Below are 25924 nucleotides of genomic sequence, written 5' to 3' on the forward strand. Positions count from 1 at the left end.
AACCGAACTCGAACTCTATTACAGTAGGTAACCGAAGACAATGTTTTGAGTTTTCAGCTCAGATTTAATATTTTTTAACATTTATCGATTTTTCCGCCATTCCAAGCAACTTTTCAAGTTTCATTTGATACGCGGGGATACACAAGTACGGCTACCATCAGTTTGGCACTGACATAAACGCCGTCGAGAACGTAATTTACTTTCTATAGGTACATCTCGCTCGTACTCGCATATTAGTGCAAACGAGATATATAGAAAGCAAATTACGTTCTCGATAGGGTAAATCTCAGTTTTGACACTTTCAGTGACTAATGGTACGGGCTAAGTAAAATATCAAAAGACAAGTTTGCGAGCTCAATCAAAACGTACCCAAGACAAGTTTAAGTAGGTACATGCAATAAATTATTTAGATAAGCTGTTCTTTTTTATTACATATTTTACAAAAAAAATAATGACTAGAAAAGTTAAAAGAATTGTGTCAAGTTTAGACTCATAAGACTTTGGCGTTATTCATAAACGGCTGCTAACTTAATCAGTTGATGATCGTCGTTTGTACCTATCTGTCGTTATGGTATAGAGAGGGGCAAACGACGATCATCAGCTGATTAACTTAGCAGACGTTTATGAAAGTCAGTACCATCTCGTCTAGAGATAAGAGGTAAGAGAGAAGAGTCGTAACTAATGCCGACCGGAGATTAACATCTCGCTTTATCATTTCAGAGCGGGTGAAGTTTAAACCAGAGAGTAAGTCAGCAATGGATTTGTGCAAAACTTATTTGTGTTTAGATAATTCACAGCGCTTTAATGGGAACGCTACGATAGAACTAATGCTTCTACATTCTACAATAGTATTTTTCTAGTTGAACGCGAATTACTGAGTAGAACTGCAAACGCATTTAAGTGGTAGCGAAACGGGGCGGGCGCGGCGCGGTGAGAATGTTTGTAATATTTGAAAGTGTACGAAGAACTCGCATACACCAACGGCAGATTCTTGCAAAACAAATGCAGTCTCTTTTTTTAAATGTTCATAGGTACCTATCGCGCCGCTTCGCTAAGCTAGTACAGTCACCAGCAATAATAATACACAACGAAGGCCGCAAAAATATGTGACACGATCTTATTTGTATATAGAGCCATAAGAGCGTTTCACACATTTTTGCGGCCTTCGAAGAGTAACAAATTATTGCATTAGGTACTGTCTTGCCGTTTGCAGCTTAAATTGAACAAAAAGTCCACTTCAAAATTGCGTTTAGCGAAAAGCTAATATTATGTACGCACTGCAAATAATATAGAATAGGCTTTCATATGTGAATGATATCAGTATAAGTCGCGCTTCTTAGACTTGAAGTATTTTATTTTAGTTTATTAAAGGCAGGATAGCAATTGATTATATTTGAATAATTTTCCCACACGGTCCATTATTCATTTTAAAACGTCAATTATTATTCAATTAGTCGTCATTGCAAGACTCATTGTAATTAATTTGTAAATCTGTAATATCAGTACCTATATTCAAGGGTTCAATTCTACTTGTGCCTCTGCCTTTCTTTACTGTCATTTTGAAACAGTGGGATCATTATTCAAATGAGAGTCTGGTCAGGCAAACGTACGTTCAATCCGTCACTCATTTTATCAAGGAAATTGACAAATACAGCGCCCTCGTCAAGGCTGCAGCGGTAATGTGCATGCGCTGTAGTGGAATCTCACCTTTAACATCTCGAGAATACTAAACAGAAGTCATTAATCTATTATAAAGTATTAAATTTTTTTCAATTGTAAGCGCAAAACGCATTATTTAAATACGTTTATATATTTATTTTGACATTTGAAATACACTTAGCTTAGTCTTAATATGTGGCATATCAAAATTACAAGCGTTGCTAGCTTGTTACTAATAAACTATACTACCCGTAATTACGTACGTAATTATGCACTGTCACGCTTGGCTGGCCAGACTTGACTCATCATTTGGAAGTGGACTTTCTGTGCTAATTTACTTTGTGCCAAAGTCGCACAATTTGCTTTAATTAGTACTCTCTCGCCTAATAAAGCTGGCATAGAGCTTCTTTACAAGCGAATAATAATTCAGTTACAATTATAAACGGGATATGAAATAAACGAGGTTAAACAAAATTGTTACATGTTGAAATAGAAGTGTCTTAATTGTAACGGGAAATATGGTTTTATTTAAATGACTACCGTAACATTTAGCAGACGCTTAGTGAGGTCCAACTATAAAAGTGTGATTTCTAATTATATTAGTTACAAGGTGCAATGACATAGCTAAACCTCTTAAATCACAGATTAATTGATTTACAACTTAAGCTGTAATTTCTGAAAAAGCGATAGCGGTGCGGGGATTGCAACGTCTGTAATATTCAAATTTGTATGAAATAATTAATTATAAGGCCAATTTGAGCATACAATTTAGCATCAAAATTATACCTAAAAATCTAATAGATATCACATTTAGTTAAACGCGTGCATTTCGTCATGCTGGTTCGTTCATGTATTAAGCCCTTGCTACACGGTCGCCGACAAGCCTTCTAACCGTCTGTCCTTGGTCTGACCTTGGTCAGTTTTGGTCAAATTTTGTTGGAAACAACTGTCTACACGGTCCGTCCAGACCAAGGCCACGCGGTCTGCGGGGCTTGTCGGCGACCGTGTAGCAAGGGCTTTAGCGCGAGCGAGCCGCACGGGTGAATGATAACAAGATGACATCATATGGATATCATTTTGATGTCATAATGTAAGTTTGAATTGGCCTTCCGGCCGGCAACCGAGCGGAGCGGGTGAGAATGAGAACCTGAGGGCCTACCGCGAACCACGTTAGACGTGTTGCCTCTCCGTCGCACTTGTAAATTCGTACGTAAGTGTGACAGGGAGGTAACACGTCGAACGTGGTTCGCGGTAGGCCCTCTGGCCCCGTAGACAAGATGCCAATCGCTAACGCTCCGTAGCGAACGAAACGCAACTGTCACTGTCACACTTATATGGAAGAGTGATAAAGAGGCACAAAGCGATCCGATGGCGAAGAGCTAGCGATTTACAGTCTATTGAATCCTTAATACGGAACCTCACGGCACCGCTGCATTTCCGCAACGCTACCGCCATCTTTTATCAATTGTAATTGAAGTTAGGCATCGTAAACATAAGCCGTAGAACAGCGTTAACGCTTAAATATGTATTGTAGTTTTAGATCTAACAAACGCTTGCACTAGACGTAGGTAACAACAAACCGATTTACTGCAGCTTAAAAGCATAGCCTAGATGATATGAGCAGAGACTGCTAAATATTGAAGACTGACAATTTCCATACAAACTCGCGTTGTCTCTGATATAGATGGCGTATATAATAGTATCGACGCGAGAGGCATAGCGAAGCGATGACCATTTGGTCATTTCTGCAACCAGCTAAAATTTTGATTGCTGAGAAAGGAATTCTCGAGGACTAAACACACGCATCCTGACTTTCTCCATAATTTCCATTTTAATCCAAGTTTATATGGAACTTGACAGTCTTTCATATGTATTACTCCTTAATATAAAGCTTTATAGGTTTAGCGAGATAGGCGTCGTGCCACGTCGATGCATGCACTATTGCCATTAACTACCGTAATTGAATCGTCGGCACGCGCACATAGATTAAGCTAGATAATTTGTTTATAATTGGATTAGGTTATTCAGCTATTACACTAAACCTGAACAAACCGACGAACGTGACTAGAGTTGGACCAAGATAACTCTGCATGGCATTTGCAATGACAAAGCGTGGCAATGTCATCATTAATGTCAAATTTCTATGAAAATATGACGTTTATAATGACATCTTCATCTTCTCACTTTGTTCTGTTGAAATCGGTGCACAGTTAGCTTAGCCGGGCTCTAAGGTTAATTGTACCGCATCCGAAATGCAATACCACTTAAAAAAAGAATTAGATATTAGTAAGGATTCTATTCCTCTTTTTGACTTCGGGGTCAGGTGATCAATTACGTAATCTTCCTTGTTATGCGGTTGTCAGTCTAATATTAACCAATGACCGATACGAATTCTCAGCAAATCACCTTTTAATATTATTCCAATTGTCTGTTGCGTCTTTTAGAGGAAGTTACTAATCTAATTTTGGTAAAATTACTAAAACAAAGCAACACTACTTTTTATTAGGCCTTTGAGAAAAGGAAACCTAGGTAGTTTCTTGCTTTAATTTTTATTTAACAAAAACTATTTAAGAAAATTCGTTTTGTGAAATTAATTTTGTTTGGGCAATAACGTAGTAAAACAGTATTCCGTTTAATGTTTCTTCTTTGTTTAGATCGTATCTGCTCTTTGGAAATCCGATTCACATTCAATTATTATCAAAACAAACAAAATCATTCAATGTTCGAACGCTCGCTTCGATCGGCGATTCGAGATGCCGTAAAAGACGCCTTTGGCGTTTCGAACAATCTCACGATGTCAATATCTCGATTGAATAAAATTGGAACACGTTTTATCTACAGGTCGTGACCTAGGTTGCGACATCCTGTGCTAGACTAGGTATACTTTGCTTATCTTTGAGTATGTAGAGGACAAGTGGCAAGAAGTAGCCTGGTTTGAAAGAGCTTTTTTCGTTATTTTAGTAGGTAGTTCAGTTTTCTAAGAGCTTTAATTTTTTTAAGTGACAATGAATTCCCGTCAACTGCATAAAGATTCATAAAGAAATCCCCTATCTTTCAAATCCTGGCTCCATTATGACACCTTTCCCCTAAGTGCTTCAATAAGATATGTTTCGATGTGGTACGATGATAAACCAGGATACTGAAGCGATGCGAGTATCAACGCCTCTGCGTACAACGCATGCAGGCTAAAAATTTATACAGTGCACAAAATTGAACTTGTTAATGTATTAAAAATATTTGAATTCTTTTTCCCAAATCGTTGTTCTTTATTAACCTCCTAAGGCCGAACGAAAAATTGAGTGTTTAGTTAGTACGGCCCGTAGTCCTACCAGCAGTACTATTGTTTTATACTCATTCAGACCCAAGTACTTAAAATACTTTTTTTAATGTTATTGTACTTATACAGCACTTTGATTTTTTTTTACGAACTTGTTAAAGGGCTCACAGACAAAACAAAACAGTCCTTTAGAAGTTCGTACACGCCAATTTCGATAAGCGCAAAATTTGAAAACAAAATGATGGGTTTTCTTTTAAGTCCTACTGGTAGGACCGTGGTACGCCATAGCGTACAACACACAATAGCGTATGACTACACAATTGTTGTAGGAGCTGGGTCTGAATAAGAAAGTTAATAAGTACTGTGGGTAGGACCTTGGGCCTTAGGAGGTTAAATATTATGCTATTATATTAACGATGGTAACTCTAAATGTAGCATATTGATGAAACATAAATTTTAGTGCATCTATTAGCCACGTTTCTTTATTGACACGGTGCTTGAGCACCGATTCGAGCTTTAAGATAAAACACTAAACGTCTCTTTTGACACTGAGATATCTAATCAATCTAGACGTAGTATTTGACGTATATTAAAGTTCGAATCGGGCAGCATAGAGAGTGCATAGAGAGATACGTATGGCGGGCGCTACGGCGTAAAACTACAAGATTTAAATTAGGAGATCGTCGGCTAAAACCGCAAACCTTGTAACTCCATTTGAAGAACATTAGTATTTACAACTTTAGGTATTGTTGCCTCTTAACTGCTTTAGAGGCGATAAGAGGTTAGCCAGTTTAGCCGATAGTTATAGAAGCATCCGCAAGTTCTATAGTGGTTCCATTGAAGCCATATAACAACCATTGGGACTACATATATGTTAGTTTAGAAATGTCTGAGCTTCAGGAATAATTAGAGTAGTAATTTATTAACAACTTACTCGTCTATTGCTAATTATTGTGTGAATTAGAACGTGATTAATACCAATGTATGTAACAATGCCAATCAAATAGAAATTACGTAGAAATTATTTTAGAGTTTAGAGTACACCATAAAGTATTCATTACACCTTCATGTAAATGCCCATTACATATACAAGTAAAATGTAATACTAGAAATAGAAGGCGATGATGTTACTCATATTTTAATTCTACGTACATATAATTCTATATATTTTTTCTAAATACATAGTCATTTACTGGTTTTGTAAGCCACATACATATTCTAGTCAATGTCTCAATGTTTTATTAGATCTTATAAATTGGCTGTAGATAACCCAGCCGATATCAAACAGAAAACTGCCTTTTGACGAAGTAACACACATTCTTGGAATATCACTCTCAGAAGACGATACTTTAAAGGTATGACTTTCTTAGACGTAATTCTGAAGTAATGACTTCCAAGTACCTTTATAGAACCTCACATAAAAAAAACTAGACCGCTGATTATATAAAGGACCTAAAAACTAACAGTTTTGAATGATTCATGGTTAGTTTCACTAGACTTATATCGACCGGGATATGAACCATGATTACCTTTTGTATTGTTTTCGAGCTCCCGATATGCAATATTATGTTATTTGCGACCTCAAAACTGTTCGAAATATAGGTATTCAAGCGGTTAAATTGTAAGTGACTAGTTGTTAGATAATTAATATGAAAAATACAAACAGGAGTAAGGTAGGTAAGTACTCAAAGTTATAAAAGAACAATAAATATTACATGTTTAATGATATTTGCCCTCAAAAATTATTTTACAATGAAATGATTTTAAGGAAAAACTTCAGTTAGATATTTTTCCTTAAGAATTCTATTTACGTATTTTATTGCATTTTAACAGCAATAAAGTGACTTGTTTATGCTCAACTCGACCAACGAACTCACGGTTAAAAAGCGTGGGGTTTTAATTATCCTTTATTACTCGAAGCAAGTTTCACAAACATGTATATATTATAATGTATTTTCACGCAGTAGAGTGCTTGTCCCGCTTAAAATAATACTTATTTTTGAATGGCAAAATTAAGCAAAATACGAGGTTGTTGAAGGCTTTAATCGATATGGCATTTTGCTCATTATTTTAAGCTAAAATGTTAATTAGGGCTGCAAGGGTGAGAACAAATATGTTTATTATAACTCTTTGTGAGTTTATTATGACCGATTTTAGAGGCATGCGGTGCGGAAAGTAAATTAATCAAACATACCTTTGTGTTTTACTGTTAAAATAATGTGCTTTGTGAATGAGAACATTCGAAGAAGTCAAATTTATATAGCCGTTATCAAATACCTTTTATTCGAATAAAACTCTAATATTCAGAAAAACACGATGTGCTTAATGTATCTTAGGATTAGTAAGTGGTACTTATACAAAAATTAATGAAATGTGTGAGATATAAATAAAAGTTCAACTCTTTCGAAAATAGATAGGTATTCAAAATAATAACGCAGAAAATTCCTTATTCGGTTCAACATTTAAACTTTTTATTTACTTCAAATCAAACACAATGCCCAACACACAACGGCCTTTAAATTAGCGAAAAAGGAAATTCAAAGGGAATTAGAAAAATAAGCGTCCTCCCTAATTACAGAGGGCACCGAAGCGTCAAGTTGACAAAGGGTAGAAAAATAGCCGTCCTTTCTTATTGGCGCTTCCTGACACTTTCATTGTGCATCTGTGTCACCGCCACGTTTTATTAAAGGGCTTTGTAATAAACTTGTGTCACTAATCATAGGAGCGTAGCGACAATTTAGGCATGTTACCCCACCAATTATGGATTACCCCACTTATGTTAGAAACCACCACACCGCGGTCCTAACCCTACAGCCTTGAGACCATTAATAATTTTTCATAAAATCAGAAAAATTAATATCAAACATTGCCTGCATATTAAAAAAATACAGTTTTTGTCAGTAAGGGTTTTTAAACGTTAAACAACGTGTATGTCTTAACCATATTCCGTTTTAAAAATAGTGTAAATTTTGTATATTTCGTTCTTATCTCTCTCGTATTAAAGATAATGTCTGTACTTAACAGTAAAATCCACGTATAGATATAGGTACCTATAATAAATAGGCTATGAGGAGCTGGGAACGTCCCCACTGTCCCCACAACAAATCGTGTGAATAACAATATCTCCGGATTTATAGCTATTTTCTGGAGCTACAAGCTCTGTGAATTATTTTAATTATTAAATCTATAAGAAATAAGTTTTTGGCAAAAATTTCATTTTTGGTACAAGCTTTTATCGCCGACTGTACTTTTCTTACGACAGACAACAAAATACTCATCGAGACAATTCTAAAAACCCCTAACACAATTACGTTGCATTGTTTCATCACAGAGTTCCTATGGCCACCTCCTGTCTCCATCATCAGATCAGCTCGATGGTACCATAATATTGCATTGTCACTCGACCCGTGTATGTGTATGCAAAATTTCAGCGCAATCGGAAACCGGGAAGTGGATCAAATTTAACTTGCAAGATTTGATTACAGACAGACAGACAACGGGACAGGTGAAAATAAATAAAAGCTTGTAAAAATACCATAAACCCTTCCTTTCGGCTAAAAATGTAACTGATATAATTAATAACAATGAAATGGGTACACTTTGTATAAAATTCCCATGTTAGCTCTCATTGTTATTAAGTGTAGAAGCGTGTCTCGCAGCATCGCTTTTAAACGAGTGAATACCAAGTGGCTGTATTTTGCATAGGGGAGCGGGGGGCTTGTTGTAACAGTTTTAGGAAAAAGGCCTGTATTGTCTAAAGTATGTATAATTTTATGATTCTGAGTATGAGGGTTTGTAAAATATTTATCTAAGCACTAATTCCGATTACAAAATAATTTTAAATGTTTACACATCTTTTACACCAGATACTTTTTGAAAAACTGTGAGTGGTTACAACTTACCCCGTAATTTTTTTGAATACCTGGTCGAAACAGAGCTCGTATGCACATCCACTCGCTTCGATGTCTGGCGGGGCAATGGCGGTGTTTACGTTATTCCTCGAATTATAAGAAAGTCATTCAGCAAAATAAAAAGTTAAAATATTTTTATTTCCCCGTCAAAACTGAGCGTTACTACTTACCCCTAAGCCCCCGGCTCCCCTACTCGATAATGCAACTATGTAGGACTGTAGGTATACTCGACACAAGCTCGTGACCCACATATTTACGACGCTGATGAACATTGCAAATAATGGGTTCACTGAGAAAATGAAATGGCTAGAAATAAATAAGTTTTTGCTGTCTACAGCCGAGTGACTTGGCTCGGAGGGAGCCTGCAAAGTTCGTTGTTAAAATCAAAGAAGTCAACTAGGTTAACGTATGTTGGTAAAATGATACAAACCAGTTGGTAAAATTATGCAATTAAATTTATTAAAAGTAAATAACACGGGTTTGAAAACAAATTAGTACTTGACTAAAACGACCAAGGACGTTTAGCAATAATTGCTTGTTTGTCAATTACAAAGCTTTATTCCGCGTTTTAAATATAAGTCTTGGTTGTAACTAAATAAATTTTAACGAAGCCAAATTGGTACTTTGCAAACGCTTATTTTTTTTCCGTGTTTATTGTCTACGACCTACGTTAAAGGTATTGAAATATAATGTAGTTTAACGTAGGTATTGTATTTTGAAAAAGTCCTGTTTCGTTAGTAATTTAAAATTAATGGGCACTTGGGCAACTAATAAGCGTAAATATTACCTACGAGTATTTAAAAATATATTCAACAAAGTGGATAAGAAGAATAATGAATGACATATAAATAAGCCGGGGTATTTTATGGTGAAACCACAATAAGTATAACTATATGAAACTGCAATTGAAATTCAAGTCAGTTTGAAAAGCTTGTATAAAGAACCTTTTCATTGCTCATAACTCATAAATGTATCTAATCTATTTATTTATTATAATCAATAATTTAATACCTTTAAACGAGCAATTCTTGTTTATTTATTTATATATATGTATATTTCGGGGATCTCAGAAACGGCTCTAACGATTTTGATGAAATTTACTATATGGGGGTTTTCTGAGGCGAAAAATCGATCTAGCAAGGTCTTATCTCCGGGAAAACGCGCATTATTGAGTTTTTATATGTTTTCCAAGCAAAGCTCGGTCTCACAGATATTGTATATTTTAACACTATTTCGCACTATAGGTCATTCGAAAAATTGGGACTAAAAACATTGAAAACTAGAAGTACAATGATTGATTTTAAGATTTTAAGCTAGGAACTTGAAACTTTGTATAAAAATATTATATTAAAATAGAAGAAAACTTATATCATTTATTATTTATTATTATTTTGAAAATTCATCCCCCAAGGTGGTGAAAAAGGGGTTGAAAGATTGTATGTACATCAAATATTGTTTTGAGTGCGGGACTTGAATCTTTGTATAAAGGCATATTATAAGAATACAAGAAAAGTAATTTCAGCGTTTTTCAAAATTCATCCCTTAAAAGGGTTAAAAAGGGGTTGACAGTTTGTATCGAGAACAAAAAATGTTTTGACTGCGGGACTTGAATCTTTGTATAAAGGCATATTGTTAGAATACAAGAAAACTAATTGCAGCGTTTTTGAAAATTCATCCTTCAAGGTGGTGAAAAAGGGGTTGAAAGTTTGTATGTACACCAAATATTTTTTTGAGTGCGGGACTTGAATCTTTGTATAAAGGCATATTATAAGAATACAAAAAAGTATTAGAAAGCATATTACACATATAGTACCCATAGTTATGTTTTTAAATATGAAAAGAGAATAAACCGCTTAATCTAATCCAATATACCCACGTTTTGTAGGATTAAATCCCTAATTTCCATATCTGGAGCACAAAACGAGAAACGAATTCTATTGTAAATCCTCTAGAGGCAAACTCAAACGTCTATGTAGTATAGTATTTACTTCAAGGTGTCCTTAGTGCGGATGCGGATGCACCCAAACTGTCAGGCACAGCGTCTGGGCGGATATTAAACCAGGCAGGCGGTGTTACGTTACAACACTCTGCCCAGGTTCCTTAGTTTTAAAAAGCATTGTACATTTGTACTATAAGACTTGCTTATTTTTAATAACAAGCTTTTATTAGATCGACCTGTATGTAACTAACTATGTAATGGAATCTAAGGTAACTAATTTAACCATCTTCCAAGGATCGTAGCGTCATGAAAATTGGCAGCTGTATGTAGTTCTAATGACAATACAATAATATGGTACTGTCGAACTGATCTGATGATGGAGACAGGAGGTGGCCATAGGAACTCTCGACCTGTATGTAACTAACATGTAATGGAATCTAAGGTAACTAATTTAACCATCTTCCAAGGATCGTAGCGTCATGAAAATTGGCAGCTGTATGTAGTTCTGATGACAATACAATAATATGGTACTGTCAAACTGATCTGATGGAGGCAGGAGGTGGCCATAGGAACTTTGAGATGAAACAACGCAACCTAATTGTGTTAGAGGTTTTTAGAATTGTCTCGATGAGTATTAGTTGTCTGTCGTAAGAAAAGTACAGTCAGCGATAAAAGCTTGTACCATAAATTAAATTTATGCCAAATAAGTTTTGGTTTAAGTTAATGTAAGTGACCGCTGATAAAGATTAAATTTGGTAGGTAATAAGTTGCGAAAAGGTTATAGGTATACGCTCTTATTGTAAATACCTACGGTCACTACGGTGAATTATAATTACCTAGTTGTTACTATTAGGCACATAAAGTTTATATGTATTAGGAATACATTCGTTGACTGTAATGAATTTGCTATGCTGTCATAGGTAACTTAAATATGAATGAATTATTGCGATGTAAACAATTATATATGGAGGAGACAGTAAGAGTAACATAAAAAAATAGTTATATGTACATAAATATCTTGAGGGTTCTTCAGTATAATTTTCAGAACAGGATTCCTGCTCCGTCTTCGCATTCAAACGCTTTGATACGTCGTCTCGTACCTTATGACTCTTATGGAGATAGACCTTATTACAGAAATTTGAGCCAGAAATTTAGATATAGAGATACAGTATTATATATACTTATGTCGACACATCCTTAGTCCTGTAATGTAGCAAAGCTCGGTCTCCCAGATATTATTCATTGAAACAGTTCGGGCAATGCATAGATCCAATTGAAAAACTTATAAATTTTATACCGATTAACTCTCTAGAAAGAAAATTGCTCAATGTGCAGAATAGATGCCTTATTAATCATTGTAAAACCAGTGTAAAAACCTTTCCTCCCTGTTTAATATCGAGAGCTTGTTATAAACCCCTTTGAAGTACACGCGGTTTAGAAAAAGAAAGAAACTTATAATTAAATCGCATCTGAGCATTGTAGCGTTGCAGCCTCTTGTACCTATACGCTCCTACCTGCTCTTGGTACGAGTACTTATTACCTGGGCAATAAAGTTCAAAAAAAATATCAAACTAGTGGACCTGTGTATGATTGTCCTTCACACTGACATTGTAAACTTTATTGCCACGACATAAGGTCCAGTAATGGTCAGTTAAATGGTGGTAAATACGCTCCGCGCTATGAAAAGCTACATTTTTAATCTAGATCCGTTAACACGTCATTTCCTCGCGTCGCCGCCGTCTGTTATTTTGCTCGCGTTGAAATTCAATTACCTTTTCATTGTTCGGGTTTTGTTTCAAGATGTATGAGTAGGCCGGTATTACGTGAGTGTTTCTTGAATTTTTTGCAATTTTTATACAGGATGCCCAGTAATTAATGGATAACCTTCTAACCACCGACAGGGCACCTTAGGCTGGTCCACGAAACACAAACCACGAAACTTTTACTAGACCTATAAGTGCATTTTCTGGACCAGCCTAAGGTGCCCTGTTGCTGGTTAGATGGTTATCCATTAATTACTGGGCACCCTGTATATTGCGACCTTTTTTGCCACTTTTGTGTTATTTCTAATCAGAATTGCGAGCCCTTTTCATCCTTATAGGAGAAAAAAAGTGTCCTAAATTTTCCATACATTTTTCAAACTTTCCTTTTTGTTACCGCTATACTTAAAGTATATGGGGAAATGGTAACACTATAGGAAAAAAACTCTGGGACATTTTTTTATCCCATTAGGATCGAAAGAGCTCGTGATTCTGAGTGGAAATAACACAAAAGTGGCAAAAAAGGTCACAATTTATAAAAATGGCAAAAAATAAAAGAAACGCTCACGTTATTACGAGTACCTACCTACATAGAATGATAGCAATGTGCCTGACTCTGATGTTGTCGAGTTGTCTTTCTTGATTGAATTTTGTTATCAAATATTCATCCAACAAACGCCCCGTGGAGGAGTTATTTTTGTCAGCACCTTTCGTATTTCCAACTAAAAGCGCAAACAAAGTGAGCCTCCAATTAATATTCCGTGTCGCATTATCTATGGCCTGGTTAAGCGGGAGAGGGCTGGTTGTGTAAACCGTGGCACGTGACCGTGTTAAGGCGAGGGAACACTACGACGGTCCAAAAATATTTCATTACCCTTTCTCTATTAGTTTTTTTTTTAAGTTTTACAAAATAATAAATCAATTTACAAAATCGTTTGTGGTGCAGAGGCTGTCCAGTGTCCATAGCCATCCAGCGGGGTAATGCCATGAGCATTATGGGCGGAACAGAAAAGGAACGGGTTTGACTAATACTTATACGTCATGTAATTATGTTAATATTTGTAAGCATTTTTATTATATTAAATATGTCCCTTATGCAATTAAATTATATATATTTACAAAATATAACGCTACTGAACATTAAACAACGATCTACACGTGCTCAATTTATAGGGGGTAGGAATAGTTTAATTTATACTTTAGATAATTTTGACGCTATTTTAGATACAAGAAAAAACATCAGTATAAATCGGAATACAATAGAAAAAATCTTCTCGATTTGCAAGTTAGTATTAATGCATTATTTAGGTATAGATATTTAATAGCTTCACATCAATAATATTACACACCAACGCGCATTGTTTGCCACGTCGACAGTGACGGCACCTTAAGGAGCGCCCCATACGAGTGCCAATTAAGCAGAGCCTAATTAAGCCAACAATCTATAGCGGCTCCAGCAGACTGCTCACATAGCTGCCGCGTCATCGGCCATCGCACCTGAGACACTCGTTCGGTGTAAATTATGATAATATATCTTAGTTGTGATTTAAATGACTTACATGACCACCCACCCTCACTGCGTTCAACAAAAAAAAACTTCAAAAATTTCCAAACATTTTTCGATACTTTGAACAATGATGATGAAATAAAAAAAAACTTGGAACACTGTTTTTTTATTAGGATTGAATAAGGTCGTGATTTTGAGTAGAAACAACAATAAATAAATAAAAAATAAGTATAGTGTAGGTACCTGTAATATATATACTTGGAAGGGTACGGTAGGTTGGTAATAATAATACGATACCTATCTATTTTTTGATCAGCAATCTAGAAGGTATTTTCCTTAAAATATTTTTATGCCAGATAATAAGGAAAAATATGGTAAAGCTTTTTTAGTTGCTTATAAACGCTCTTTGTGTGATGTCTTTGATATACCGTGAAGAGTTCTAAGTATAATATTACCAAGCATGTCACCAACCTAACCAGCATAACAGAGCTCTTCGGCGACGCATATTTGATATGGATTGAGGGATCTTCTTGAATTAGAGACCAGCCAAGTCTCTTTACAATAGGTTTTGTGAATAAGTATCCTACCTACGCATGTCTCAAGGAGTGAGAGAAGGTCTTCTTAACAATACTTGCTAGAAGTCGTAAACACTCCGAATAAATATCACGAAGCTATGTGGGATGATGGCACTCGACTTTTGCTGTATTTTATTAATTACTAGCGACCCGCCCCAGCTTCGCACGGGTTAACAAATTATACATAAACCTTCCTCTTGAGTCACTCTATGTATTAAAAAAACGGCATCAAAATCCGTTGCGTAGTTTTAAAGATCTAAGCATACAGACAGACAGCGGGAAGCGACTTTGTTTTATACTATGTAGTGATAATATAAGTATAGATATAAAATAAAATAAAATGTTATATAAATATAAAATTGTCTCCTGTTATATTGTTTGCTTCATCCCTTCTTTTAGACTAAATTTACTGTTATTTTTATGATTTGCTTTTTCTACTAAACAATATAGTTAAATAAAATAAAATAAATAAAAAATAATTAAAAAATTAAAGATAAACAAAAATAAAACCAAAATAAAATAACTTAATATAATATCTTTTTTAAAAAAAGGGAACCGCCTTCAAAAAACCAACCCACTGAAAAGTACAAAATAATTTTTATATGGCACCCCTTTTCGTGTCCCGTCTATCCCGTCGTAAAGCAAATTTTTGCCAAAAAGTAATTAATACCTAATAATAAGAAAATTAATAACCATTCGGGTAATTACTTAGTTTTTGAAGTCGGTGCCAAACCAAAATTTTTGAGAACCGATATTTTAGACAACAAAGAACGCTGCACTTACTTGCATTATAAAGACATACTTAGTTTACTCATTAATTTAGTTCTTGTAGGTACTACGTACTCGTATTTTTTTTCTGATTGGTAGTAAATACTGTTTTTGTTGGTTTGGCACCGCCTTCAAAAACTAAGTAATTACCCGAATGGTTATTAATTTTCTTATTATTAGGTATTAATTACTTTTTGGCAAAAATTTGCTTTACGACGGGATGGTGACTGGACACGAAAAGGGGTGCCATATAAAAATTATTTTGTACTTTTCAGTGGGTTGGTTTTTTGAAGGCGGTTCCCTTTTTTTAAAAAAGATATTATATTAAGTTATTTTATTTTGGTTTTATTTTTGTTTATCTTTAATTTTTCAATTATTTTTTATTTATTTTATTTTATTTTTTACTTTTTAGTGATAGGTAGGTACTTCATTTATTTTAGGTTTTAGGCTAAAATACTAGTTTGTTAGGCTCTCCATTTAGTTTTGGGCTAGTAACTACCTACCAATGTTGGTGATGGCCTAACTCGATGATAATCGCGACACAACATAATATGACGTTTTGGTGCTAAACTATTTGTAAGTATATTGCTCCCACTTCCACTCCCATTCCCGGTCCCAGTCCGAGTCCGACTCCCAATCCCACTATTTTATCTAAATCGGATTCAACAACATAAATAACATGGCCACCTACCGGGTCCAATTGGTTTTTCAAACCATCCATGTACCTACTGTACACTAAAACCTTCTCCAGAATGTAACAAACACTTTTCTGAAAACCGAATCAAAATCGGTTCAGCCAAACGCGAGATAATCACGAACAAACATACACACATACATACGGGTCAAACTGAGAACGTCCTTTTTAGGGTTCCGTAGCCAAATGGCAAAAAACGGAACCCTTATAGATTCGTCATGTCTGTCTGTCTGTCCGTCTGTCCGTCTGTCCGTCTGTCCGTCTGTCCGTCTGTCCGTCCGTATGTCACAGCCACTTTTCTCCGAAACTATAAGAACTATACTGTTGAAACTTGGTAAGTAGATGTATTCTGTGAACCGCATTAAGATTTTCACACAAAAATAGAAAAAAAAACAATAAATTTTTGGGGTTCCCCATACTTCGAACTGAAACTCAAAAATTTTTTTTTCATCAAACCCATACGTGTGGGATATCTATGGATAGGTCTTCAAAAATGATATTGAGGTTTCTAATATCATTTTTTTCTAAACTGAATAGTTTGCGCGAGAGACACTTCCAAAGTGGTAAAATGTGTGTCCCCCCCCCCTGTAACTTCTAAAATAAGAGAATGATAAAACTAAAAAAAATATATGATGTACATTACCATGTAAACTTCCACCGAAAATTGGTTTGAACGAGATCTAGTAAGTAGTTTTTTTTTTATACGTCATAAATCGCCTAAATACGGAACCCTTCATGGGCGAGTCCGACTCGCACTTGGCCGCTTTTTTTTTAAAGGCAGTTAGAAAAAAGTTCATCGACCCACCTAGTGGAACTCTGCAACATAGGCACACGACGACAAGTCGGTTAACCAAAACAAAGTGTGCCGATGTTGCACCAAACCTGAGTTCCACTAGGTACAGCAAGGGTTCAGCATCAGCTCTATCTTGGGTACTGCTCTCCCAAGTGCTCATCAAGATGTGACGGATGACCAAAATAGCGTTGGCCTATGTTGCACCAAACCTGAGTTCCACTAGGTACAGCAAGGGTTCAGCATCAGCTCTATCTTGGGTACTGCTCTCCCAAGTGCTCATCAAGATGTGACGGATGACGAAAATAGCGTTGGCCTATGTTGCACCAAACCTGAGTTCCACTAGGTACAGCAAGGGTTCAGCATCAGCTCTATCTTGGGTACTGCTCTCCCAAGTGCTCATCAAGATGTGACGGATGACGAAAATAGCGTTGGCCTATGTTGCACCAAACCTGAGTTCCACTAGGTACAGCAAGGGTTCAGCATCAGCTCTATCTTGGGTACTGCTCTCCCAAGTGCTAATCATGATGTGATGGATGACCAAAATAGCGTGGGCCTATGTTGCACCAAACCTGAGTTCCACTAGGTACATCCCGAGTTCCACTAGGTACATCCAGGGTTCAGCATCAGCTCTATCTTGGTTACTGCTCTCCCAAGTGCTCATCAAGGCGTGTCGGATGACCAAAACAGCGTGAGCCTATGTTGCACCAAACCTGAGTTCCACTACGTACAACCAAGGTTCAGCATCAGCTCAGATCTATGTATACTAAAACCTTCTCCAGAATGTAAGAAACAGTTTTCTGAAAACCGCATCAAAATCGGTTCAGCCAAACGCGAGATAATCGCGAACAAATATACATACATACATACATACATACATACGGGTCAAACTGAGAACCTCCTTTTTTTTGAAGGCGGTTAAAAATATTAAATAAATACATGTTTCATACGCAAGAATTAGAGTAAGAGCCTCATTATTCCCAATATTTATCACCAATTTAATTTAATTGCTACGATCAAATAACGCTCTTTAGATTCACAGTATTTATAAATGGGAAAGTAATTCTTTATGTATGTCTGTTACCTTCTCTTGGATGAGTTACTGATGAAATAAGAAAGTAATATCATGAAGAAAACTTGACCACTGTGACGAGCAATGAGCATAAACTACTTTATTTTTATTTCTAGAAAACAATGAATCACTGTAGTTCCCTAATCATTAGCTTATTTATAAGCCAAAAATATTGACTTTTAATTAATAAACTCAAACTCAAAATATACTTTATTCATGTAGGCCTAGCAACAAGCACTTATGAATCGTAACTAGTAATTACAGATATTAAATAACACTGAAAAATATAAGTAATATTACCTACAAATGAAATATTCCACATCGTGCAAACTCAGCGTCAGTGTGAAACGGATTTTGCTCTCGGCAATTATTAGCCCGGCGGATTGCAGCACGCCGCATTGTGCCAAATTTCTATAGTGCAACTGCCACGTCGACAAAATTGCCACTTTGGTGCGCTAATAACTTAATTAAATTATTACACAACTGTTTGAAACAAATAATGAAAAAAACAACGGGTTGCACTCGGGGAGTGCCGGCAGAAGTGAAAACTCAACGACTAGTGCAAAATGCACTATGTATAATTGAGGTTAACGCCATCTAGCGTTAGCGTTAATTACTTGAAACCCCTAAGCACATCACTGTTAGTACTCGAGTTATATTACTACCAGTTAGAGCGAAACTCACTAGATGGCATTTAAATCAATAAAGAAAAACTCAATGACATTACATGTAACAGTTTTTCATGTAATTTCATTGAGTTTGTCTTTATTGATTTAAATGCCATCTAAATGAGTGGCCATCTAAATCTTACGGTCACGTGATCGTCTTACACTGTCTCGAGTTTAACATTTTTTCCCCACCTTAAAAAGTGCACAGCGCCGCTAAAGAAGTTTTCACATCAAAAAATACAGCTGAAAAATACACTTTGGGACCAGTGATTCACATGTTGAAACCAGGGGATCTATCTGCGGACCGGGCCCCGTAGACAACATGCCAACGCTCCGTAGTGAACGAAACGCAACTGTCACTACACTCATATGGAAGAGAGATAGACACAAAACGATTCGATGGCGTAGCGCAATCGATTGTCACCTTGGCTAGGCCGCCTGGTGGCGCGTTACGGAGCGTTAGCGATTGGCATGTTGGCTACAGGGTCAGTGCACAGATGTTATGAGTGTTGTGTGTCGTGTCGTAGACTACTTATTAACATAAACAGCTAGTTTCAACTTCTTTGTATAGCTTGAACATTTTATAAACTACTTTCGGATAGTTTAGTGTTGTTTACCCATATCTCCGCTGACATTTTGCTGGGACGTCAGTCATCCGTTACCGTAGCTAGTGCGACCCAGCCGAAACCTCGGATAAGATAATAATATTAAAATCATATCGCGTTAGACCTGGGCCCTGGGGGGCGATTTTTGAATTTCGATCGCTCGGAACGGAACCCTTATAGTACTGTCCGACCATCTCCCCCCCCCCCCACCTTTAACTCAACTACTGGGTATAAAATTTTGAAAAAAATACACAAAATAGCTCTTTACCTATCTAGATGACAGGAAAACCTTTTATAATGTGCAGTGTGATGTGCAGTCAAGCGTGAGTCGGACTTAAAGTACGGAACCCTTGGAACGGGAGACATTCTGCCGTATTCGAACTTCAAGATATTCACAAGAGACGACACGTACTAGATCCATTCTAGATACGTTATAGTATAGATTTCAACTAGTTCTCTTTTGCAGCGCAATTCGGGCAACCAATGTCACTTTTACGATAGATCGTGTTAGATATCTATTAGATGTGAATTAGATCTCTCAGTAATATCTTGTGGAAATCGTTCAAAAGTATCTCCAGAATCGCGGAAATGTCAAATTTGACAGGTTAGATCTTAAACATATCGTTATCGTATCTTGGCGATGTCTAATAGATATCTATTACAAAATCCGAATCGGGCCCCGACTCGCAGTTGGCCGGTTTTTTGAATAAATGTTTAAATTTTATTTTCATAGGTTATTTCTACCACACACATCATTACGAAAAATGCTATATTTGTTTGTATAAATTGATACTAGTTTTTTTTTTTATTCTGGACATGTATCGTTATAGATATATCAGTGACATGTAAAGATATGCCATACGATAAATACATAAATAAATGTTTCGCTATAGATAAGCTTAAAATAAAATGATAATTATTTCCTCGAGAATTTCACTTTATGCAACAGCTTCGCACTCATGCAAAATACAAAAGACTATTGTCCCCGAAGTATTATTGTTACACAAAAGTATACCTCAGAAGAATCGCAAAACCCGGGGTTATTTCTGTTATTCCATAGTTATTTCACGATTGCGGGCCTGCATTGATTTTATTATATTTCCCCTGATTCTAATACCGTATTCAGCCCATGTCTGACATAAGCCCGAGGCCTGGCGATATCTGTGCTATATCAAAATGCAACCATCGCAGCGGAAGCCATCTTAAATCTTCGGAAATGGGAAGTCATAAATAATAGGCAAACTTAATAGGCTTTGAAGGACTTATTTTATTTTCACGGTATAGTTACTTAATTTATCCTCCTACTTAAAACATAAAATTTAAAATAATATTTATTTATTATTATAACTAATTAAAAATTGGTTAATTGATTGATTTATTTTAATTTAAAATTTAATACGGATCGTAGAATAGGTACCACTGTTTACATAAGTACCTACATACCAGTGTACAATTTATAGGTAGGTATTCTAATTGTAATAACAGTTCAAGAATTTGATCTGGTTTAGTTGTGGATATGATCTATCAGTATCAAAAGTGACACTAACCTATTATTACAATCAGAATACACCTCTAGATTCATTTACATTCCGGTTCGAATTTGTAACACTTACGTTTAATTTTGCGGAAACAACTCGCATTCAGAATATCATGTTCATAAATCATACCTAAGTGACAATAGTGCTGATTCTTCTTTTATTTGTGTGGTCAGCTAAATAATAGTTCGGTGTTGCTTGGCCGCCGGCCAGGCCCGCTGGCATTGATTACTGTAAGCCTCTAATCGATCCCCATCTATTGGAGATGCAATTTCAATAACAATAAGCGGGTGAGATTCACGTTTGAGTGAGCATATTCGGTAAACCGCCAGTAGCAGCTAAACCTTCCGGAGATTTGTCAACAAAAAGTATTACAAAATCGTCTTGAATCCGTTTTTACTCGTATGTATAATTAGAAGGAATTAATTGACATTTAAAAGCACACATGGGAAACGTGGGGCATTTTTGAGTCGAGTATTCCATGAATACCTACAGTTTCTAGAACACGGTTGCATTTTAAAAATTCGTCATGAAAATTCATGATTAGGATTTTTTGTGCCAAATAAAAGATAAGGCTATTTTCTGTGTGGTGTGGCTTACAAATCTTATTTGAAATTAACCATATTATAGTTAAATAATTTGTTCGCAAAGTATCCTCGTCACGCTTTATAATAATAATGATAGACTCATATCTGTCTAGATTTAATCATTTTTTCAGAAATAATCATTCAATCATAAAAGCTGTATTCATATAACCATTATATAGCTATAGCCCAAAGACTAAAGTGTCCTTATTCTATGCTCCATTAATAAATACCTTTTCAAATGTATCACTATACAAAGAGTATCATCTAAAATTACCGGGGTCAATCAAATTTTCCTTATAGAAATGTCATCAAAGATATGTAACTAAACGCTTCCTCTTTGTAGGAAGGAGAAACAAATATATTTACTTACTTTCGACGTTAACTGTAGGTTTTTGTTGGTTTTTATTATAGAAGAAATTACTTAAAAATAGTATATACTTCACGTCTACAACTTTGTCCATAACGGTTAAACTTTTGATCTGATTACCGTCAAACGTTTACATGGCATCGTGTAACGATAAATATTTCTAATAAAATAAACTAAGTATGTCGCAACATTCCTTCGAAAAAGGGAAAAATTGATTGACCCGCCAACAAACTCTCTTATCAAAACACAAGTTAACCACAAAGATAAAAGATAGGCAGGGGTAGAGTTACTAAGACAGAACTATGATTTCATAATACGTCAATTTCCTTGTGTTCCTATACGTGTGACGTGCGTGTGACACGTTCTTATTAACAACTCGAGGGCTGTGAGTGAACGTTGAATGGCTAAAAATCAATAAGTAAATATGTGGACCTAAATACGAAATCGGCCAATACTTATGTAGTGATTTAAACGTATTGACGGAACGGATTGGGTGATTGGTGATTTTCTTTGTCTCGGACCTCGAACATTTTTATGAACTGTTTTCGGGTTGTTTAGTGTTGTTTACCCATATCTCTGTTTACATTTTACTGGGACGTCAGTTATCTGTGACCATAGCGGTGCAACCAAGCTGAAACGTCAGATAAGGTATAAATAATAAACTACATAATATATCAATAGATCCGTTTAAATCACTAAAAATGTGTACAAAAATAGGTTTAAAGTGAAATCGGCTTGTTACGAAATCATAGTTTTATCTTAAACGACCCTACTTGTCTATATCAATTCTGTGAAACTGACCTTAACATTTCTGACGCAGCTGACGAGAACGGGTCCATAACGGAAACGATTCCGGCCGAGCCCGTGCAGCTGAAGAACTTCCCGAAGCTGTGCGAGCAGCGCCGAAAGTTCCCCGTCCTCTACAAGCTCGAGTTCCAGGTACGTACGTGTAAAGTGTAATTCAATAGAACTTGCTAACTATGTAAACAAACCGCCATACTAAAATTGACACTGAATGTCAATTTACTAGTAACTTTTGTTTACATATAGCTGGTCAACCAGATCTTGACAGTAGAAAAAGGCGGCAAATTTGAAAAATGTAGGCGCGAAGGAATATCGTCCCATAGAAAATTTGAATTTCGCGCCTTTTTTTACTGACAAGATTTGGTTGACCAGCTATAGTTAGCAAGTTCTATTGAATGACACTTTACAATAGTGTACACATGACTAGTGATGTGCCAATGGGCACTTTTGAGTAATTATATTTCTTTTTCGTAGGTAATATAAGGCCAATGTGGCCAATTCCGTCATAGGGACTATTCCGTCCACGAGCTTATATTTCTTTGATTTCCAATCGTAGGATAAAAGCTATTGCTTTCGATTGCTGAAACTAAAAGCAATCGCTGCTTTGTCGATGAATTTATCAATTTTGTTCGTTGTTCGTTAAAAACACTAATGGACGAAATAGTCCCTATGACGGAGTTAGCCACATTGACCTTACCTAACATTAAAGAGTTTTACTTCAGGGTCATCCACAAAATAAAACTGAATAGTGAAAGTTACTCAATTTAATAGAATCTAATGACAAATTCAATTGGGTAAATTTAAATGAGTAAAATTCATTTTTTTTTAAGTTATGCGCATTCCCCTACCTGGGAACTACCCTTAGGAGCATCACTACGCACACCTTAATTACGAACCTGCCAGTATTTTCTCTTTTATTTGCTCACACGTGTGTAAACGCCTTAATTACAACTTTTATTACTGGCCGTCTGTGTTACTTTTTGTACAAGTTTTATTTTTTCGAAAGTTAATTGAGCGCGCGCATTGTGACAGTGTCAGTTGCGTTTCGTTCGCTACGGAGCGTTAGCGATTAGCATGTTGTCTACGGGGCCTGTTGTATTGTCCTCTACCTATCTATATTATACAACTCATTCAAAAATAAACTGCATGTACATACCTACAAGGCAATACGAGTTACAATTGTATTTTATTTTATTTATTTTATTGTTTCGTTAATTGCACAAGACACTGCATCGATTCAAAAATAGTACTTAACACTACCTCCATAAGAGCTATCGTAGCGCAGATCATTGAGGTATATACAAGAGACGACATCTCGAACAAAATGTTTCCGCACCTCAGAGAAGTGCATGCACTCCTTTGCTTTTAGTACGTCACCGACCACTGACGAGATGCCACACATGTACAGAAAATTAAAAAAATATATATAAATTAAAAAATACCTTCGTGCGTGTTAAAAAGTTGCAACAATAGCACAAGAAAATATAATAAAAGGGATGGAATAACATTTCACCGGTAAGCAATGGAATAACTGTTGATTTACTATTATTTAGTTTTCAAAGTAAGTGCTTGGTCGTAGAAAAAGTATTGTATGCAACGTTGTTTAACTGAGTCAAAAAATACTCGTGGCGTCTTTATTAACAATTTTCGGCTTCGCATCCATGCATATGCACTTCTCATAGGTGCGGAAACATTTTGTTCGAGATGTCGTCTCTTGTATATACCTCAATAGCGCAGATGCATACTTAGTATACTTACGTATAGTAAACTTTGCTATAAGCACAAAACACTAAGACATTTAAATGCAGTCTTTAATACTAAGGTAACAAGATCGTCGGCAGATGCATTTGTACCAGATACCTGGTTAAAGTGGTTAATTTGCCCGACGCCTGAGATTGCTGTCTTCACGGCGATTCCTTGCCACGGAATTACACCTAACGAACTAGCTTGTTGTAGTATAGGACATGGACTGACAAAATATTGGTCTCGTATTTCGAAACTAAAACTGTAACACGATTTCTGTATCTTTTTAGGGTTCCGTACCCAAAGGGTAAAAACGGGACCCTATTACTAAGACTTCGCTGTCCGTCCGTCCGTCCGTCTGTCACCAGGCTGTATCTCACGAACCGTGATAGCTAGACAGTTGAAATTTTCACAGATGATGTATTTCTGTTGCCGCTATAACAACAAATACTAAAAACAGAATAAAATAAAGATTTAAGTGGGGCTCCCATACAACAAACGTGATTTTTGTCCGAAGTTAAGCAACGTCGGACGTGGTCAGTATTTGGATGGATGTCCGTTTTTTTGTTTTGCTCTATTTTTTGTTGATGGTGCGGGTCGTACTCGCACTTGGCCGGTTTTTTATAACGTGACTACCACAAAAGCAAGGGAATGAGTACTTAATGTCTTGTGTTTAATGGATATCGTCTGGTATTTCTCTTTAGCAATAAAATTGTGTTTTGGTTCGACAAAGAAATTTCATATTATAAAATAAATAATTTCACAATATAATGTATTTCTTTAACCTGTTGGTTGTAACCGTCAAAACTAGGTATCTAAAAATCGTTTGTTTTGTATTTTTGTCCAGTTATTTTCATAAAGTATTTACCGTGAGGCATTTAAGTTATGCTAATCGCGTCTTCTTTTTTTTTCTTTTACTTTTTTGTTTGAATCGGATATGTATGTATATTCAAATAATGAAATACCCAGTCTATAAGTAAGATATCGTTGGCAGACGTTAAATTTGTGTTGTGCTAACTCGGAGGCCAAGGTTTACGGTCGAATGGCGGCAAGCCTGACGTGCCGTCTTAATTATGTTTTAAGACTCACGCCGGGAACAACGCAATCGTAACGTTTTGTTATTAGACTACAACTTAGTTTTTTTCTTCTTTTTTGCACAGAAACACTCAAAAATACATTATTCGAAATTGCGTAATGTACGGAACCCTTGGAACGCGAGTCCGACTCGCACTTGACCGGTTTTTTGTGAATAAATTAAATCATCAGAGTAGCAAGGTAAAGCAGATACAGTGAGTTAAAGTGCGGACTGTTGGTGCCGAAATAAGCACGTGTTAGCACGTATGCTGAACAGAACTTAAACGCACAGCCCTAGTACAAAGATTTTAACCCATACATACCCATACGCCCCACGAAAATCCAAGAGAGCGAAGCTTATCATATCAAGCTTAGCTTATCAGTAAACGAGTTTTCTGTAAAACTTTGGTTCTATCTATAGCGTCCTTATTTACACAGCTTATTTAATAATCCTTCCCATATATAATCTTATTCAAGTACAAAAACACAATACGCTATGAGAATATTAAATAAAGAACCACAAATGCACGCCAAAGGCAGAGTTAGTAGCACAAACAGCTAAATGGGAAGCTGGAACTTCCACCGCAAA

At 36.0% G+C, this 25924-nt stretch overlaps 1 protein-coding gene across 1 annotated transcript in view; it reads left to right on the forward strand.

The window, feature by feature from the left end:
* LOC134655120 (receptor-type tyrosine-protein phosphatase kappa) overlaps window positions 1–25924 on the forward strand; it is a 228842-nt gene that overhangs the window by 159937 nt on the left and 42981 nt on the right. The window contains exons 3-4 of the mRNA XM_063510581.1: window positions 721–744; window positions 22535–22653. Of these exons, the coding sequence (XP_063366651.1) occupies window positions 721–744; window positions 22535–22653 (143 nt within the window). The remainder of the gene's footprint in view (window positions 1–720; window positions 745–22534; window positions 22654–25924) is intronic.

Source organism: Cydia amplana, chromosome 16 (genome assembly GCF_948474715.1).
Source record: "Cydia amplana chromosome 16, ilCydAmpl1.1, whole genome shotgun sequence".
Lineage (NCBI taxonomy): Eukaryota > Metazoa > Arthropoda > Insecta > Lepidoptera > Tortricidae > Cydia > Cydia amplana.